At 38.5% G+C, this 21,313-nt stretch overlaps 1 protein-coding gene across 1 annotated transcript in view; it reads right to left on the reverse strand.

Annotated features, from left to right (window-relative positions):
* Nucleotides 1-15: 15 nt before the first annotated feature.
* The window catches only part of jazf1b (JAZF zinc finger 1b), a 26,671-nt gene continuing 5,373 nt past the window's right edge, over nt 16-21,313 (reverse strand). The window contains exons 2-5 of the mRNA XM_066683823.1: nt 6,507-6,579; nt 4,581-4,777; nt 3,859-4,028; nt 16-2,675 (exon numbers count right to left, since the gene is read on the reverse strand). Of these exons, the coding sequence (XP_066539920.1) occupies nt 2,499-2,675; nt 3,859-4,028; nt 4,581-4,777; nt 6,507-6,579 (617 nt within the window). The 3' untranslated portion in view covers nt 16-2,498. The remainder of the gene's footprint in view (nt 2,676-3,858; nt 4,029-4,580; nt 4,778-6,506; nt 6,580-21,313) is intronic.

The following is a 21,313-nucleotide window of genomic DNA, read 5'->3' on the forward strand; positions in this document are numbered from 1 at the left end:
AAATATCTTAACTTTCAATGGAAGTCAGTGTAAAAATGATTTAATTCAGAGTTATTTTGGTGCATTTCTATTGGTCCATCCATTACATTTTTATATAATGTGAAGGACAGCTGTGTTCAACTGATAAAAACAAAAAATCTGCAAAAAATGAAGATACATGTTTTTCTCAGGATGACGATGTTTGATTAAAAACATGCAAATGTTCTGTGATTTGGAAAAAACAAACACAAAACTCTTTCCAAACACGCACCAGAGGCCATTTAATTTTTCATTTGGAACTAGGTTTACATTTATGGAGCAGCTTTTTTTTTGTCAGTTTTTCTTTAGTTTTGTTGCAGAAATTCACCATTTTCAAAACAACCCCTGTTGTCAACTTTAGTACATGTAGGAACATCTTTCTCCAGAAACATATGAAAATATAATTTAATGCACTTACACAGACATAATACATAAACTATGCACAACATGTCAAACACTTCCCTCCAGACTGGCAGTATAATACTGTCTCTAAACAGATAACGCAGATCCAATACAACATTGATGTCCATGCAGTGATGATGTCATGATGGGTGACTGGCAGGTCCTTGACCTGGCTGCTCTCCGGATCCTCTGTTAACATTTTATTTCAGCAAGATTGGGCCCAAGACTTGATCCGTTGTCCCGGAATGAGTACTGACTTAGAGAAGGTTGCATCTTTATGTGAAATTATATTCAATGAGATGCAGAAAGAAACACTAGCCAAGGACTGCATGGGTACTAAGGTTTTGATTCCTCAGTTCCTAGAGATGAGCCTCTATACAGAGCATTAATACAAATGAAGCTCTAGGGCTGGGTATCCCTGAGTTACCCTGTTCAGTTGATAACTCCTACATAGCATCAGGACAATAGTGATTCTTAAAATGCTTTATTACTGGGAGGTGTGTTTACTCTCCCATGGGAATAAGCCCACCCAAAAGGCCACACACATGACATCAGAGCTCAGCCAAAGTCAAAGGAGAAACATAATCTGGATCAATTAATCATTTCAATACCTGGCTACAAATGAAGCTACACAAGTATACTTTACTGGAATGCTGTGGTTCACCACAATTCAAGGCAACCAGTTTCAATAATTGCAACCAACACACACTTTGGAGGTCTAATTAAAAATAGAAAAAAAAAAATGTATTCCCTTGGTTGGAAAGTGAAACAAAACTTGTACAGGTTCTCTAACCCCCAAAGTGGCATTCTTAGTCCTTAAACTTTATTCAGTGACTCGCAGGTGTGTTTCTGCAGGCCCTGACGTATTGGCAATGGGAACCTCTTAACTCTGTTGGCAACTAGTCACTACAAAGTGCTTCAGGTATTTCACCAGACAATGAGTTCAGCTATGGAATTCTAGAAGTTCTCCAGAGGTTCTAGAACACACCCGCCACAGCTGGTCTGGAACCTGTGTAACAGATGACTCGAAAAATACCGTCTTGAGTTTTTGGGCAGGATAACGGTTCAGAAATGCTGGCAATTATTTGTCACCTGAGATCGTTATTAGGTGTGGAAATAGGATCTTTCCAAGGCTAACGAAAATGGATCAAAATATTCCCAAAAATCAATATCCTCTTGCTTGGTATAGGTTTTTAAATGCAAACAAAAAAAGGGAATAAAACAAATTTAATATATGATTATGGAAAGTATATATATATATTTATGTACATCTATAACTAAAAATTTCACTTATCTATGTATTGGGAAGTTTAAACATTAAAATTCTGGCTTTCTTTGCCCTTCTTTTATAGTAACTTCAGAAGCATGGTCAAGTTTAATTAAATGTGATGACTTGTTTCATTCTGAAGTTTCACGCCACACCATCACTTCATCTGTGACAGGAGGGGGGAGGGGGGGGGGCACTGACACCAAAGCCCTGTCTCCTCCAAGCATATCAATTATTTTACAATAAGCACCTTATATCAAAAGTAATACAAGACAAAAATAAAGAATGATATTTCAATGTGCAAAAGTACAAAACTGTGAACTCTAATAGGGTACATCATCTCCGATAGGCAGAGAACAGATAATAGGATACAAATAATGAAAATTAAAATGCATGCAATTCAAAGTGTAGTGTAATAGGAACACAGAAGCTCTTTGAAGAGGTGTGGAAACAAAGAAAAGATAAAATGGGATTCCTCTTCATGAAGAGATGGAATGAAAGTGGGATAAGGAGAGACTCCTAATGGAGGTATGAAATGATGGGCAGATCGAGGGAGTCTTCCTCATAGAAGAGTTAAATGAAAGGGTATAGGATTCCTCATGGAGGGCTGGAAAGAGGGAACACAGAGCCTTCCTCATTTAAGAGTAAAATGGACAAGAGAAATGAGCATAGAGAACTTCCTGAAGTTGGAGGTCAGAACTATTCAATGCAGCAAATGCTCCCGCTGATGGTGTGAGTGCAATAGCGTGTGTGTGAGAAAGAAAGAATGAGACGGAGAGGGAGAGAGAATCTGTCGTCGCTGAGGCCCGCTTCACTGCTGCATCTTGCGGATGATGTCAGCAGAGACGGGTGGGTGAAAGTTGATGGTGTGGTGACGGAGACCCTGCGAGCTCTTGTAGCTCTTCCCACAGCGGCACTTAAAGGGCTTTCGCACTCGGATCTGAGTGCGATGGCCGTTCTTGGCATGGTACTTGATACCGTTCACATTCTGCAATACAAAAATCAGCAGTACACTATTACTCTGGATCATTTTAAATATTCTATATAAGCAAGTTTATTTACACTTACACACTTGTGTATGAGCTAGTTTACTACCTTTCTGAAGCGTGATGTACATCGGTAACTGTGCTTCATCCTTAATTTGTTGTGTCATTTATAGTGTCCCTTTTGTAATATGATAAATAACGTCTATCTGGTATTTTTGCTCCTGGGCTCCCCCTACAGCTGCAGAGTGTAATTCATTTTTACAGCACTCTCCTTAAATCAAGGGTAAGTGGGAGGGTGTGTACGTTACAACAACATTCTCCTTTCACAGGTCAATGGAGCATCACAATGATTTAGAAGCTGTAATTTGAAAGTAACACTGCCTAGTATTCCTTTAATAGTCAGTCATTTCTTTGTTTTATCTGGTCTCCACAGAGCCATAGATGCTCCTGTAGTAGTAGGTGGTTCTTGTCAATCATAAGTTGTATTCATTTAAAATATTAACTGAGGAATTCCTCATTTATCTGAAACTATAGCTTCATTAAAAAAAAAAAAACAATTCTTAAAGAAGACTTAAGGCACACCGAGTATAAGCTGTGCCAATTTTTTACATGACAGAAACACATTTTCAACAGTTGTTTACAAGGAAAGCAACAGAGACCTGGCCCTTATTAAGCCACATTTAGCATAGCACCATTTTTCAGTAGAATAATCAGTTAAGCCTGAAAACATGTCACACAACTGGAAACGAGAGCAGGTATGGAATGAAGCAGCCCTGCCTAAATTAAATCCACATCTAACAGCGTATCTGAACATGCAAAGTCTTGCTTGTGACTGTCACGACCAACTTCCTGTGCCTCCTAATGAATACGGTTCACTCAGGCTGAGCTGTACATAATTCATCACGGCAGCATGCACCAGATGCCAGCGGAAAAAGCCATAAAACCGTGCAGCCCTTTAAGTGGACTGCATGGCCATATTTACATTTACTCGCATGCACAAGCGTTCCCACTCAAAAATGCCTCACAGGAGTCTGTTCTCAGAGCTTTCATCAGCCTCGAGTCTCCTCTATCAATAGCTTCAAGAAATCCCCTGCTGTGTCTCAAGAGTCTGCAGCTTTACCCTTCACCAATATCACTTACAGGCCTCAAACCCACGTCAGAAGCTTTTCAGCTCCTGTTCTTTACCTTGTATCTCTTTTTGCAGCCAGGCACGGGGCAGGCGAAGGGTTTCTCATCGCCTCCATTCATGCACATGGAGCTTAGAATTGACTCGGAGCTAATGGCACTTTCAGTGGTCCAGGATTCATCGCTGTCTGACTCCTCGTAGTCTGCTTCCTCCTCGTCGTATTCGCTGCCTGCAGGGTGCACACAGACAAAGAACTACATTTCCCATAGGTCCCCAGCTATGCACAATTGGTATTATTATCTTTAGTGCAGACCATCATTGCTATGTCATTATCATAGCATGCAATCCCCCAGGACAGACTGCCATTGCGCTTTTATGGAAAAGAATTTGAGCGTCTTATGAAAGGTTACGGGTTAATGCGCAGTAATCCTGTGATGCCGGCAACTAGGAGACTATTTGGATTGCACTCCAAACCCACACAAATAAAATGCCTGAAAACTTGTAATTGTGGTGGAAAGAGAAGAAATGACGCACCAGTAAAGATCATGGGAAAACAGAGCCACGATTTCAGTGAAGGAAGTTTAGATGCGTTTGATGTCTGATAAATTCACATTTAACTGCCAGATGGATAACGAATAACCCACTAGGGTTTATCTTCACCAAAATAAAGTAAACAAAAAAGGGAAAAGACTATAATTTTGTCTTTGTCTTTATTTAATAAAACAGGTGTGGCCTGTTGCAACAGCCACTGTGTGTGTGTGTGTCTGGGTGCATTATTTACCTGTAGGAGTACTGCTCCTGAATGAGGAAGAGGGTGTGATGGGTGGGGTGACGGGTGGAGTGAGGTTGCCGCTGTTGTGTCGGGGGGGTGTTGATACACTGTTTCGTGAGAGGCTCCCCGTCAGAGAGAGGGCCAACTTTGGCTGGACTTTCTTTTTCAGAGTTTCATGCTCTCTCCTCGCTGCGTCTGTCATAAACCTGCGCAGTCACAGAGACAGAGGAGGAAGAGAATAACGACAAACTCTTATTTAATGACGATACATGTAAGTTCCAGTTCAGATGATCAGCTGCGGTCTCACCCATGTCAAATGGCATGGCGGAGCACAAGCTGTTTTGTTACGCTGTAAATGCTTTATTAAATGTATGTCATAAAATAAAATGTTCGCACAGACATTGTTAAAGCACAGATTACAGTTTGAAACCACATCAGTTGGAGACAGAAGCAACTCCTCTTCGTTACGTAAGCTTCAACTCTAATATGAGGCCCCAATTAATCACTCAGCCCAGAGGATTCATGCAGAAACCACACTGCACACACAAGCCCATGCGGTCTTTTCTGTCTGAGGTGCATACGTAGACTTGGCGTCACTCAGAGAGCTATAAAGGGACTGGAGCCATTCAGAGCAGTCGAAAACACTACCATGCATTTGTATATGCCTTTAAACTGAAAGAAGCAACATAGACCCCTTTTAGCTTCACACTGAGTGTATAAAACATTGAATGGGAAGATGTACAAACTTTTGACTGGAATTGTGTGTGTGTGTTCACAATTCCAGTCAAAAGTTTGTACATCTTCCCATTCAATTTTTTTCTTTGTTTTTTATTATTTTCTACATTGTAAATGAATATGGAAACCATTAAAAATATGAAGGAACACATATGGAATTATGTAGTAAACAAAAGAAGTTTTAAACAAACCAGAGTATGTTTCATACTTTAGATTCTTAAAAAGTAGCCACCTTAGCTTTGATGACAGCTTTGCACACTCTTGGTGTTCTCTCAGTCAGCTTCATGAGGTCGTCACCTGGAATGGTTTTCAGTGAGCAGCTGTGGCCTGGTCAAGAGTTAATTTGTAGAACTGCTCACCTTCTAAATGTACTTGAGACCATAACTTGGGTTGTGCAGAGGTGGGGCTGGTACAGTTCTATACAGTGAACAGCCCTATTCCACCAACGACCAACGTCTAATGAGAAGATGTGTCCAAACATTTGACTGGTACTGTTTAGGGTTGGGAGTCAATACCAAAGACTTGATTTTCTGATTTCATTTGGGATTCAAAGTCCACTCCAAGCTTTGGACTCACCTCAATAGTGGAACATTAATGACTGTACACACGTCATTAAAAATACATCCTTTTACAAGACACATATCAATAAACAGGCTGTATTTTGTCTCGTATAACGTGCACAGTAAAATCAACAACCTCACAGAAAAAGTTCTGCTTTTCCGGCCTCATTTGTGCACAGCAGTTGAAACGCATGCTCAGAGGGAATATTTTTGTTACGTCAATCCAATGGTATGTCAATAGAAACGTACAAAACACACTCCTGAGGTTTTTGACTCTAAATGAATGCTGAAAACTGAACACTGCAAATAAAGTGTGCCATTCTGCTTTGTTTTCTATAATCATTTTCAAATTTGTGTGCTTTTGTTTCTAACGGCTTTGATAATAATTTATTTACACACACACTTTTACATTCACTGCATTCTTAAACAAAAAACATCCTCTTGCAAATGACTTTTCTCAGGAGGCGTGACCCAGGGGTTTTCATGATGTTTTGGTTTCACACACACACACACACACACACGAATAACTTGTACTTATAATGTATAACTTGTACAAAATAAATGAAGGAATATGTCTTAATTTAATGTGTCTTAATTTTGCATGGAAGTGTACACTACATAGATATGGTCTTTGTTTCACCTGTTGATGTAGCTGAGGGCAACATACGTAGGCTGCTGCAGCTCCTGTTTCTCCAGCACACGAGGGTCTGTGTCTGAGAGAGAGAGAGAGAGAGAGAGAGAGAGAGAGAGAGAGAGAGAGAGAGAGAGAGAGAGATTCTAAAATTCTGTGTTTTAAAGGTTTCAGGAGGAAGGAGTTTGTAAGATAATCACTGCTATGAATCTGAATGACTAAATAAATTTTATAGAAGACAATAAGGCAAATGCAATTAGTGCAAAATGAGAGAGAGAAGAAAACTCACAATGATTTTACCAACATTTTCATGGCATTCAAGTGTGCATACACATACATAAATCTATCAAGAAATCCACTCACTGAAAGGATTTCAATTTTGCCTATTTTTATTTATTAAATGAATGTGTTAATATTAAAAGATAAGAGTAAATATTAAATTTATATAAATTTATATCAATTTTAATAATAGACCGGTAATGGTTTTTCTGAAGTTTATTTTGAAAATAAATAATAATATAATTATAATAATAATAATAATAAAAATCCTTAACATGATATATGATCCTGTAATTGCCTCACCATGTACAGTAGTGACATTTAAAATGTTTCCAAATACTGAGACGCAGTCAAACAAATGCTCACGTTAGAGCTCCACATTCACACCCGTATTGTATACCATCCCCAAAGACAACACAAAGAGAATCTATTACTCATTTCACTGTCTCACCCAGTGGTTTTTTAAATTCCTGCCACTCACAATCCTCAATCACTCCCAGATGGCAATTACCTCCATTAATAAAGTTTTGTCATTAAATGTAAATTAACAGTGGAATTAGTTAGAGGGGCTAGCTAAAAGTGTGGAAAATGGAAGTACATGGCTGGTCTTTCCAAGCATTTTGGTTTGATTTTGACTTAATTGCGAAAAAAACACTTAGTCATTTGGGTCTATGTTAGACCACATGAGACACACTGGGTGCTTTCGGCAGTGTGCTCCAGACATCTGGTCTGCTACACTTCACATACAGTCTCCCTGCTTCCAGGAGCCAAACGCTGTTCTCTTTAAGATAGATCTAAACCCAGTGATTTGGTGTGAGTAAGAGATATGTAGGAACGCTTGCCTGGACTCTAATGATCTCACACCTCACAATCCTCACAGCACAGCACTGATCCAGGATCTGAACTGTGGAGGAAGATTTCTTTGATGATTTTCTCCATTTAATGAAGTGTGCCTGGGCTGCATGGAGTGGTCTGTTCTGGGCTGTGTGTGTGGCTACTGCCCCCTAGTGTGAACAAAGTCAAAAAAAAAGTCATAACATTTACCAACCGGTTTGGTGAGCGTTTCCCAGTTTATCCAGACAGTGATAACCCTCACAAATCTGGGTCTTTGGGAAAAACTTCACTTTTACTTAAAGTGAAGGTGTTTTTCCTCATCTAACATTTGTAGGATGATATTTAGGAGACCACACAGTGGTGGGCAATATTTGTTATTTGGATAAATATTACAGTACATGCTTTTCTGGATATATTGCGAATTCCTAATCTAAACCCTGAAAGTTGTTAAGCCTCAGCAGAGCCTCAAATAATTAAAATGTGCAGAGTCCAGCTTATTTGGGAGGGTTTTTATTACAGGAGCCTCTGGTGATGCTCCTGCTGAAAAGTCCTGGGGCCTAACGTCTTCTTTCAGTTCAGCTTTGCCAATATTCTCTCTGCTCTGCCAGAGTAATCGTTTTCAGATGCCCACCTCTCCGGGCATTCTGCAACACTTAACACAAACCCTGCACAAAAGGGACTTCATCTAATGAGGTTCTGCCTCCACCTAGACACACACACACACCTCACGATGCATCTCAATGCCTCTCTTTATGCCTCTGCTGTGAATAAACACTTTTCTTTCTGCCGTATTTAAACTAAAACATATTTGTCTCAGTTCTCAAGAAACCACACAACCCCGAGAGAGAGAGAGAGAGAGAGAGAGAGAGAGAGAGAGAGAGAGAGAGAGAGGCAGCGTGTGTGTGCGCACTCTCTTCTGTAGTGCAATTCCGGCCAGCGTGGCATCACACAATCTCCGGCAACTCATAATTACGCAGACATGCAGACGCTACCACCTGGTTGTCACCTTGGCAACGGCTGCCAAACAGCAGAACACGCTTTACACTATGCCTGAAGGCGGGAGACTCACTCACTGCTCTGGTGCTACACTCTGCCCAGGTACAGGGGTGTAAACGTGCAACAAGGCACCATGACGCATGCAATCTAAAAGGTGGCGATTTAACGCTGGAATGTCAGAATATATTAAATATAATATATAAACAATCAGAAATATATGTGCTCATTTTTGCCACAATAACAGTCTCTGCAGTTTTTAAATGTAAAACAGGCACTGTAGTGTCTGTATTCAAAAAGCCTAATAGCTTCCAAGTGGCAGTTGTTTATTTATTGTGTACTTTTATTGTGCAATTTTAAAGCAAATTCTATATTTAGGACTGCATAATTACCATAATCTTCACAATAAGTTTTATAATGATTTAACAACTGGCACTGTCACACAGCAGCAGATTCACAGAAATCCAATTCTCAGCTGAACAGTGCAAAAGGAAAAAATCCTTCAAGAGGAAAATATTTGAGAGGCACCAAGACCCATTAAAATCATTAAGGGCTGTAAAGACAAAACAGACCAATGCATGATGAGAATGATGTAATTAGAATGGGAGAAATGTAGTGTCAGGAACCTTATCTAATATTAGTGCAACCCAGTGACCTGTCACAAAGCACACACTTAAGCATAGCTCAAAAACTGCCATATCTGCAACTACAGGCAATAAAAAGGCTTTTAATGTGATGATAATTCGCTCTTATTTTACTGTGTGAAATGTAAGAAACAGTAATAGTTACTGCCAAACATAAATCATATGGAGCTTTATTGGAGACTAAATCCATTTTAATGTGCTTAGGCAAAACTGACCTTTTCAAACAGCTTTAGGCCCGATCCAATTTTTAACCCTAACCCTGGTTTTCAAGTGTCACTTGATTCTATGAAACCGAGTTAAGGATGTATTAATTAAAATACTCCCCTATTAAATGGGATAAACATTCAAGAGAACAGTAGTTCTTTAGCAGGCTACTAGTGGTGCTGTGTAGTCAGTGATATCAGAAGAGCACTGCTGGACTTCGCGTAAATATAGGGCATTATTTGCCTTCAGAAGAATGAAATATTTTCATATAATGAAATAAAAAATAAGATAATTAGGAGTGGTGATAGTATTTGAGCCAGTCCTAATTCATCAGTGATACGAAGCTGAAAAACGCTTCTTAATTATTAAAATGTAATTGCTTCACCAATTAAACGTGAAGCTCAAAACTGAGCAGCTAATATTACTAGTGAACTTGTACGATTGTTATAATTTAAAGGGATACATTAACTATGATAAATGAATAAGAGTCCGTTTAAAGTGTGCCTTTGACAAATCTCCATTTGAAGGTCCATGTAGCCCCAGCTCCCCACCCTACCTCTCTATCCCAGCAAGAATGTACACACCCTACTGCAAAACAGAGAGGTAGGGCTAAGCGGAAATGGCATGGGGTGAAATGTGATTGGATCATAGAATGCACAAAAATGATCTTGAAGTTGTGATGTTCACTTTTAAACTTGATGATGCATCCGTATTTCCTATACTGAATTTTATTGTGGTGAGGTCAGGGATTTACTCAGCAGCATTGTGTGTTGTTCTGAGAAACCTCAATGTCGGGTGTTTTCAAAATCAGCATGAACTCCTTCTAAAGTGTTTCATTAGAAAGATCTGACACTTTCCAATACCCCTCAAACCACCCCCCCACACACATTAAGATCAGCATTATTTTTCTGTACATTTGTACATGGTGTGCCTGGGTGTGTGAGAGACCCCAGACAGAGAGAAAAGTCCCCAGCTCTTCTGCACTCTAACGAGCAGAAACAATTAGAGCTACAGAAAAGTCAATGCACACACAGAGAGGCAAAAACACACACACACTTTGCTCAACAGCCACACAATTAGCAGTGGATCAATCCATCCACACACACTGTAAATCACAAGCTAGCGTCCGGGGGCTCTGCAAAACTCCCCCTGGTTCAGCCACCAATCAGTGGCAAGCAGCCAGACCCAGCTCATAGGAGAGGTGGTCCACCACAAAGACAGGTGGTCCACCACGGTGGTCTCTTCATCTTTTGTTCTTTCTTTGCTGCTTAAGGCAATGTTTCAAACCAAAAACAAGTGTACAAAACCTGCTTATTACATTTGGTACATTTGGCAGCTTTGAGAATGATACATTATGAAATGATATGAAAATGAAATATTATCTTGGCTAAAATGGCTTTGGTTTTCAGTATCATCACAGTATTTTTAAAATGTACTGAAATGTTAAAATACTTATACAAACATTTAATTTAGGGATGTCCGGGTCCAACTTTGTATATGTTGTTGTGATCTGACTGGCCACCATAGAGGTGTCATCATGTCTCCACTTCCTGTATCTTTCATTTCAAATTAAAAGTCCTCTGCAGAGTTTTCATAAAAGACTCAAGAGGCAGCAGTAACTCTGCTGGACTGAGCAGAACTGTAGTTTTTATTTGTTGTGACTGTGAAAATTAAGCCACTCTAGCACTTCAAAGTGGTATTGGTATTATATTGCCTATTTTGAAATGCTTTATTTTTAAAGCTACAAAGCTACACTAGGTGACTAGGTGATGATGATGATGCTACACTAGGCTGAATGTATATGAATTGTTTGTGAAGATACATTTGTTTACTTTGTTATATTCAATTTCATTCTTAACGTGTGATATTCAGTGTCAGGCAGATACACTTGGCTTATGTTAATAACAGTAATGCGCTTCAAGTGTGTACAGTGTAACAGTATTCTCTATGAAAATATAAGTATCGGATTGGGAATCAGTATCAGCAGATAATCAATATTAAAAGACTTGGATCAGGATCGGAATTTAAATAATTTCATCTTGTTTTATATTGAACAACAAAAATTAGTTTAAACAAAATAGAGGTGTAAACAAAAACAGACCTTAATTAGTGATTAATCTGTAGTATTTTTTATACCTTTTCTGAAAGTGTAAGTAATCTGTGAGAAACGTTTCAATGCTGCATTGAAGCAAAGGCCAAATCCCAAATGTCCCACTATACCCTCTGTAGGATACAGCATTGATAATAAGGGTCTCTGCACTCATGTAGTACACTGAACTTGGAAAAGTTTTAGTGAGCTGTAGGATTCATGTTTCCCTGTTGAATAGCATGATTGAGTTGAGAATTATGTCTGTGTGTAGTATTATTAGTTTTATTATTTGTAACATGCTACTTTGAGGCATGACCTGAGCCCCTTTTACAAACCCTGTGTGGATAAATGCGTCACAGATCCAAACATTTATTTCATTTTAATTACTCATTGAGGAATAAAAATCATTGGCAAAAACAACTAAACCATATAAAAATCTATTTTTTATTTGACTTTTGTGTTTGAGCAATGAGTAGATCCCCAATATGGAGTAGATCTCCAATTTTTGGAGTCAGGCACAATACATGGATAATGAACCATATATACAATATAGAATCTATCAAAACTTCACAAACCAAATATTCCTTGGTTGATTGGATACATTAGTGTAAGCAGGAAATTAAATGTAGGAAACAGGAAGCGAATGGCCTTGTTCTTGGGATTATCATTATTGGTCTTCCTGGGCAGGGTAACAATGGTCTTAAATTTCCTCCATTTGTACACCCTGTGTCTGACTGTGGATTAGTGGACTCCAAACTCTTTTGAGATGGTTTTGTAAGCTTTTCCACCATTATTACGATTAATAGGTTTATCTGAGATCCATATACTTTCACAAATGTGCTGTTAAGGCTTTGAAATATCCCAGTTCTTTAAATACAACAGAGAACCCTGTCATTGACTGAAAACTCCTGACTCTAATTTCACCTTCAAAAAATAAAAAATCCTAACACAAAAACAGTCACTTGTCACACACCTACCTTCACATTTGTAAAAGATACTGGCATTCGATATGGCCACCATGCTGGTGACATGGCCTAACAGGTTTCCACCTTCCCCCACAGCTAGTGTGTAAAATTGGATCAACATCTGCCCAACCTTTTTCATTTAGTATGAGTGTTTTAAGAATAGAATTTATTTCTTATGTAACTAGCTTAGTTTTCTCACTCTCTCTCTCTTCCACCACAAGCAATTTTATTTAGAGCTTCACAATTCTTCCTCATCCTATCTGTGTAGCCGTTGTCATAGAAACACATTATAATCAGAAACCAGACACGCAAACAACAGCTCCAACATGGAATGTCGTTTTTGAATGTTTTAATGATATAAAACCACCTTTATTAAGTGTACAACCACGATACATTGCCAAAAACAGACTCACTCAGACCAGGCCTAAAAGCATTTAAAATGAGAGAAAACCACCCACTTTGCCCAGCAGAGGTAATGTAGGCCATCATTAGCTGATGCTTTACTGAGAAGCAGCACAGGGGCTGGGCTTGCTCCTGGACCCCTCACCCCTGCTGGAATGAAGCTGGATGAACCAAACTAGGGGTGGGGGTTGCATGGGGTAGCAGTAATTAGCTCCACCAGGTGCAACTCTGGGAGCAGCAGTAACTGCTCCTCAAATTTATTATTTCCGCTGAGATTTCAGGGGATGCATTCCAGGTGCCCTAAATGAGCCCCCCAGTGCACAGGGGCTAAAACAGACTCATTGTTCTACAGGACTGAAGATACAGTTTTGGATGAAATCAAGCCATGATAAAGTGCTTCAACTGTGTAAATATCTCCAGCACTGACACTGGATCTAGGCCTAAAGATGGGTATTAAAATGCAAAGTTAGCACCTCAAGCTGTTGATTTTCAATTAGGCAGCCCCTAATTAATAAACCAATTCAATAAACCCAAATCCAACATATTTTTTAATATTCTAGATCCATAAGGTTTTTTTTTTTATTATTATTCATTAGCATTTGGGCATTTCATAATGAAACATTTATGTTGTACTTTTAATTAAACGTAACATATAAGCATCACTTACAAAACTTATTTTCACAGCAAGAAGCATATAATCACAAGTGCCCAGGCATATGATTTTCCTGCATGAAACTGAATCTGATTAGACTGGTGGGGTGGGGAAAATAGATATAATTATTATTATTATTATTATAATTACCACCATATTTTTCAGTATTATTCTGATTGTCACTCAAGTTTAGTTTCTCTGTCCCTTGTGGGAAAAAAAAAACAAAAAACAGTAGAGGTCACACACATCTGGAGTGTATTAGTAAAGACACATCTGTTCCTTGATCTCACCTTACAGATGACGCTAGGTCAGAGCTCTTTATTCTGTTAGCTCATCTCAGTCCCACACTGCTCTCTCTGTGTTTGTATAGGCATGTATCTGTATCAGAGAGACTCGCTGTTTAACTGTCAAATAAAGTAAAAATCATTCCACTGTTTTAAAATTCTAAGAAGTTTTGTATATTTCACATCTTCTATTCTCTATTCATTGTAATATTAACACTACAACGTCAGTAGGGGGAGCAGTGCTCTCACTGCTCGACATCAAACTGCCTACAAACAGACACTAGTTCACGCCGAGGGAGCCATCTCGTTTACTTTACAGCATGTTTCATGTAAATGACTAGTTCTTTAAGCACAGGTAGGCTGTTGTTGGACTTCATGCACTGAAGTTGATTCATTAATGAATAGTTCATACGCCATTTAACATGGTCAAATCTGTTTGGAGAGAGATCAGTCTCAAAATACTCTACAAATGCGTAAATATTAATTCACAAATTAAACAAACGGTCTACAGTTTGTACAAATACAGTTAAATTCATAAATAAATGTCTTTTGTTAAATGTTTTTTTTTTATAGATATTTAATAATTTTATGTGAAGATAAATACATTTGTTTAAATTCACATTCCATATATTTTAAAGTTAATATCTATTTGTAAATTGTTGAATTTGCATTTGTGGATGAAATCACTCACGTCTTTTCCGTGACGTGTCTTTGTTCATTTCCTCTGGTAGGTTTTCGGTTTTCCTTTTGTATTTCACCGGATCCAAATACAAATGCAGCCTAATCCACAAATGTGGCCAGCAGGCGAACAAGCCACCACTATGTGGCACTGTTGTTTTACCCCATGGCTCCTAAACAGAAAATGCTTCTTGTTGTTTATCACTTTTATTTAGCCAATCAGCAGCCAGATTTAGCTGTCCATCATTTACTGCGACAGCCAATGGAGTCACAGTCCCGCCTACAGGGGGTTGTTTTGCTGCAGCACTAAGTGCAACAGGTCAGTCCTGAAACACTGAGGAAAACAACAGTGTCACCTAGCGGTGGCTTGTTCGCCTGCTGGCCACATTTGTGGATCAGGCTGCATTTGTATTTGGATCGGGTGAAATGCGAAAGGAAAGTCTCAAAATCCAAAAACCCGTGAGAGGAAATGAACAAATACACGTCACGGAAAAAACACATGAGTGACTTGATCCATAAATGCAGATTCAACATTTTACAAATATATTTTAAATTCAAGACTTCGACTTTACAAATATATGCAATGTAACTTTAAACAAATGTACTTATTTTCGCATAAAATTATATCTATGAAAACCAAAAACAAGTATTTATGAATGCAACTGTATTTGTACAAATTGCAGAATGTGAGACACAGATTGGGATGTGTTCCTTTGTGAACAGTGAAACATATTTGTGACTTGTGTTTTATTTGTGGGTTAACATTTACGCATTTGTAAAGTATTTTGAGACACCTACCTCTACAATTAATATTGTAACACTGCACTGGCATTTTACTGCCATGGTCACTTTGATCTGGAACTACCTCATTGATGCATAAATAAATACTGTATTACTGTATTATATACTGTACATCTGGACTTCTGTGTTTACTCACTTTACATTCTATTTTGTATTGTGGTTTATTTTGTTTTTAATTCTGTATTATTCAATTTTGCTTATATCTTTTTGTTTATCTGTACTTAAGCTGCTGTAACACACTTATTTACCTTTGGGGATCAATAAAAAAATTTCTTATCTTGTACAGAATAAGTGTGGCTTCATCACACTGCACCTATGCATTTTACACACCCTAAACATCCATACAGTGTAAGCTGAAAATAACCTTGAACTCAAGTTAAAAATGTACTTTTGGCATGTACATTTTTCTCATTAGCATATCTGTATCTAGGATATTTCCCCCACTTTTTTTTGTAAATGCTTGATCTTGAAATGGGGCTGCAAATTCGTTTAGCTAGATGCCCTATATACATTACATGTTCATCTGTATTATTCCTGTCAAATTAAAAAAAAAAAAAAAACCCACCTGTAATTTCTGTAATAATTTACATAAGAAACATACACACACATACACACATACACATACACATATATAGGGGAGTGTTTCCTAATAAGCTGTTATTGGACATTGATCATTATGTAGAGTAAATTCTATACCTTTGGAAATAACATGTTTACAACAGCTGTTAGGTGACTATCAGAAATCCTCCCCCCATTTTCAAAACAAAGTTACCCTACGATTTTACCTTTCAACAGCCTTGACTTTGAGGCTAGCTTTTACATCCTCAGTAGTTTAAAGTCACCAGTGTTTGTCTTGTCGTGTCTGCATATTTGCCTGCACTCAGTCTTACTGCAAAACTGTACTGGATTTAGAACCTGAGACTACAGTCAAGTTACGTTTATGTAAAATACAGAGTAATCTGACACACTGAGTATACATCGCACAAGATCTCTAAACTCATACACATCTCACCAGGACTGAAAGTTTTAAAACACTGCCTGGTCAGACCTAGTATTCCTGTCCAAAATCATTTTATGGTCCATTAAAATCATCAATGTGAATTACTATAACAGTTCCCATAATAATGATACTAAAACATACAGAACTGATTTATTTGCGGCAGTTACGGTTAGCTCTCTGACAGAGCTCTTTTGGCAGATCCTGACCTCAGTCATTTTAACATCTCCACATTGTATTAACACTTTAATCTAAAAGGCCTTTGAGGCCAAACACTGAAGGCAAGGCAACTCCAGTGGCCAACTCTAAGAGCAGCTGTATGATGTGTGTTGAGTCACTCGTTATGTTTCATCTCTAGTCTTGCACATGAATATGATTCACAGGCAGAGAGCAAGTCTAAACCTGAGCATGCCTTTGTAACTACAACTTTATGACAATTACACCATTTCCCTTTGGGTTCATTCAACTTCAAGTCCAAAGTTTTGTTATGGGAACCACAAAAAAATGAAATTCGTTCCAAAATATGTTGTATTAAATTATGCATCAATAAAATATTACAACCTAAAAATTTAATGAGCTCGTTTGCTGTACATAACGAGGCCAATCCATCACTGCCATAGCTCCCAAAGAAACAGTGGAAGGTCCAAAAATGTTTTGCAAGTGAGGCAGCGTCACCTACTGGGCCTGCACCGTTGCAGCATTTGAGCTTTAAAGAGCTCACAGCTAAAATATGGACCTTGTTTAGCCTGGTACTAATTAAAGCAGAGAATGTGTTTAAGCAGCAGGTCCCCAGATGAGGAGAGAGGAAGAGAGGCCAGAATCTGCCATTGCTCTCTGTAATTAGGCTTCCCTTGGCGCTATTCAGGGCGTGCCAGATTTCGCACTTCACCAGGAGTGAGGCAGGAGGAAGGAGTGGTTCCAGGAGAAGCCTTTTTTCCCCACTCCTGGGCCCACTAATTACCTCGTTACTGACCAGTAAGACCAATCCCTCCTTTAGCTCACACCTTTGACCCATGCATGCCACTTCATCAAGGATACAGAGCTCAACTCTGAAAGAGTGAGAGCGCTCTCACAAGCTTGCGTAGACAAGAAAGACAATTCAATCAGATCATAGATAACTTTACAAGTTGATTACTCACCACCTAATGCTGTTCATTTAAAAGTGTCCTACATAAATCCCTAGCAAAATACTGAATAATCCTTTTTTACTGAACTTAAAAAAGATTGTAAACGGGCCATTGTAACAGTGTCTAAGCCAACAACAGTCAGCCAAGTGAGTTCATTTTTATTCAAGCAACACTTGAAATCTGCTTTTTTGCTTGTCCAGGCCTGCTTACATTTGTTATATTGCCAAAACAAGGCTTATCATAATTTTTACTTTGTATTCCTTTTCACGCTATAAAATTTCAAATATTTCAAACAGCTGTCTTGCAAATAAAGGTGGCTAAATCATTTCCAGTCACAATCTGGGCATGTGGTGGAACTGCTTTAATGGAAACACAAGTATGTATCCCCCTCTGTTGGTCAAAAAGGGGTCAGTGCAACTGCAAGACTACAAAACCATTACCATGACCACTGTAAACCCCCAACCTCTTGAAATTCTGGTTAAGATTTTGTAGCAAACAATTTAAGGAGTTATTGAATCTCAGATTTCACCATTATCCAATTCAATGATATTATTCTAGTGTAATTAAGACTCACAAAAATGACAGATTCTCATTGCTAAACTGAACTGCCTATCTTGTCCTGTTTGATGCTGACAGAAGAATTAAATTACTGGGTGTCCCTTAGCAGCTCTTCACCCTCCACCCTCCTGATGAGACTGGTCAGATAGGTGTTGACACATATTTTGCAAGATAAAAAGTGTTCATGTCCACCAGTCATCCAGACTGTTTGATGACTATGGAGCCACCTGTATGCACCACAAAATGTAATCTGCAGGCCTAAGAATGACAAGTTTCAATGGCATGTTCCTAATGTTGCCTAACAAGGACTCTCAGACTCTTAAGAGTAGTCACTCAATTCCAAAGCCAATCTTTCGCAAGAATGATCTTGATTTGTTTCCTATGGACTTAATTCTCATTTCCACTCACTTACATTTCCAGCAGCAGTCATTGGTTTTCACTGGTCAGTCTAAGGACGTCTACTCTATATTCATCATCAAGCTATCATTCTTACACATGTTTTGCTCCACCCAGCTGATAATTAGCAGATTTATTTTAAACCAAAAATAAAATTATTTGCATACGTCTCAACAATTCTTTTTTTACATTGTTTAGAATAATGGATTTCACTCATTAAATCTGACTGAAATATTAACTTATGTTTGTTAGAAATATTAACTTAATCAACCATTAGGAAGTTAACATTAGTCTTTACACAAACTCTCTGTAATAAATCTACAATCACTGTTCAATTGTCTGGGGATGGGTTAACACCCAAACCAAAGGCCTTTTGTTATACAGCTTGTGTAGCTTATAGATTATAGTTTATAGCTTGGATTGCAACTGGAGGTGGCGCTGGTGAGGCCATTAGAAGGCCTTTCCTCTGGTCTGTGTGAATCCTACTGCCTGAGTGCAATGAATGACACATTTCTGGCTTCCAAACCATTCCCAACTTTCAAATGAATGAATATAACATGTATAAAAACCTATCTAGGCTTTTGGTTCTATCATCAATTCCTCAACACTCAAGCCGCAGAAGTAGTCATTTCCTCTGTGGTATCATGTGTATTTTGAAAATAATCAACATTTTCATAATTATGTCATGCCCATTTCAACTGAAACCCATGATCTAACATGTCATTTCACTAAGCAATAAGATACTTTATATGTCACTATATTTTAAGGGTTTAACAACACTGTGGTAGTGTGCATTGTGAAGCGTGTGCATTCTATTAACTATGCCAGCTAATGCAACTGTTTAAAAGCCAAACTCTGCAAAAGACCTTCCCATAGGTACAACTCACCCCAGCACTGTTCTAACCTCCTGCTCCAGTGTTATTAGCAAGTTGTGCAACATAATTATTAGGTATATTATTTTTTTTCAAAATATTCTAAGAACTCTACACAGAATGTATGCCAAAGACCTTTAATTATTTATTCAATCATTCATTGTCTGTAACCGCTTATCCCATTCAGGGTCCGGGTGGGTCCAGTGCCTCCCCGGAATCACTGGGCACAAGGCGGAATCACACACTGGAGGGGGCGCCAGTCCTTCACAGGGTGACACATTCACTCACGCTCACATCTATGGACACTTGTGAGTCGCCAATTCCCCTTACCAACGTGTGTTTCTTAGACTGTGGGAGGAAACCGGAGCACACGGAGGAAACCCATGGGGACACGGGGAGAATACACCAAACTCTTCAGTGACCCTGGAGCTGTGTGACTACAACACTACCTGCTGCACCACATCTGAGCACTGCACATTACTTGAGCAGTGCTCAAATATTAAATTGCTATATCACCTGTCACTGAACACTCAGTGACAAAAATAAATGTGCTACAAAAGGTTGTTTGCTATAGGTTGAGTGATGCCATAGAAGAACAACTTTAGGTTACATAAAGAACCATTTTTACTAATATGTCTAAATGGGTAAAGAACCTTAAAACTGAGTGATTTTTTAAAACCTTTTAAAATGTTTATTCACACATATTTCTTTAAAAATATTATTCTTTATGGAACTACAAGTGGTTCTTCTATGGCAAGAACCTTTTGTAGCACTTTTATTTTTAAGAGTGAAAGGGTTCTGCAAGCCTTCAAGTTAAATGGCCGCAGATGGCGAGCATCTCTTTAAAAGACTACATCAACACATGACTCATGGCTTTGCAATCTGTAGCTGAGACCATGAGTTGGGAGCCTGTGAAAGTCCATACTCCGTTTAAGATCATTCAAGCAAACCTCCTGTAAAACTGACAGCAAGAATCGACACATTATGAATTCTCTTGCAGGAATATTGTGCAACACTTAACCTTTCAACAACAATGTATGTACGGTTCAGATTTATTACTCTTTATGAGGATTTCTGTGCATTTAATATCTTCTCAGTACATTAGTGACAGGATTAGTTGATTTTGTTATTCAAATTAATTTTGTTCATCCACATTCCAAAAAGTTTCATGCTCATTTCTGCTTTTTCCACTGCCAGAATCGATAAGGATCACTAAAATAGATTAACGCTTTTTTTCTGCTTGCTAAGTCAGTCAGTGAAACATCAGGAAATTTTTATGGGTAGTTTAAAATCACCACAATTGTATCAAATACAAATAAAAACTTTTAAATTATGTAATACAAGACTGCTTATGCTTAAATACACTACATTTCCAAAGGTATTCACTCACCAAATTCAAATCACTGAATTCAGGTGTTCCAGTCACTTCCGTGACCACAGGTAGGGCTGGGCGGATTATTGATATTTTAAAATATATCGAGATAGAACAGAGCGGGATATGGAGTGAGGCTATATCGTTTATATCGATATTTGAAGTTTTTAAATTGCTCCATCTTGTAGAGAGACATTCTGTTTTCTCACTATGAATCTGTGCTCTGCTCAGCTTGTCTGCTTTGCTCACAGCCCCGCACCCCCCTGCGTTCTCTCTCTCACACACACAGTGGAGGAGAGTTACACAGAGTGAAGAGGAGTTAGTCTATAAAAAGAAGGCCTTCGGTTCAGTTATAGGGAAATGGTTTGGATTTTACCGATCAGATGAAACTATCTGCAGAGAATCCTGAAAGGAGGTAGTATCAAAATATGGGGGGGTACTGCTAGCCTATTTCACCACTTACAACAGCAGCACAAACATCTATACGAAGCTGTTAAACTCTGAGGTGCTGCTGCTACAGTTCAGAAGCATTTATGTCCCAGTATAATTCCAATAAACCAGTTCAGACAGCATTGCAAGCTTCATTAGCTAGCACTGTGCCTTACAAAAAGAAAAGTATAAAGTGGCGTGGCATTACTAAAGTGGTAGTTTACTACATAGCAAAGGGTA

The sequence above is a fragment of the Hoplias malabaricus genome, chromosome 10, assembly GCF_029633855.1.
Source record: "Hoplias malabaricus isolate fHopMal1 chromosome 10, fHopMal1.hap1, whole genome shotgun sequence".
In the NCBI taxonomy this organism is placed as follows: domain Eukaryota; kingdom Metazoa; phylum Chordata; class Actinopteri; order Characiformes; family Erythrinidae; genus Hoplias; species Hoplias malabaricus.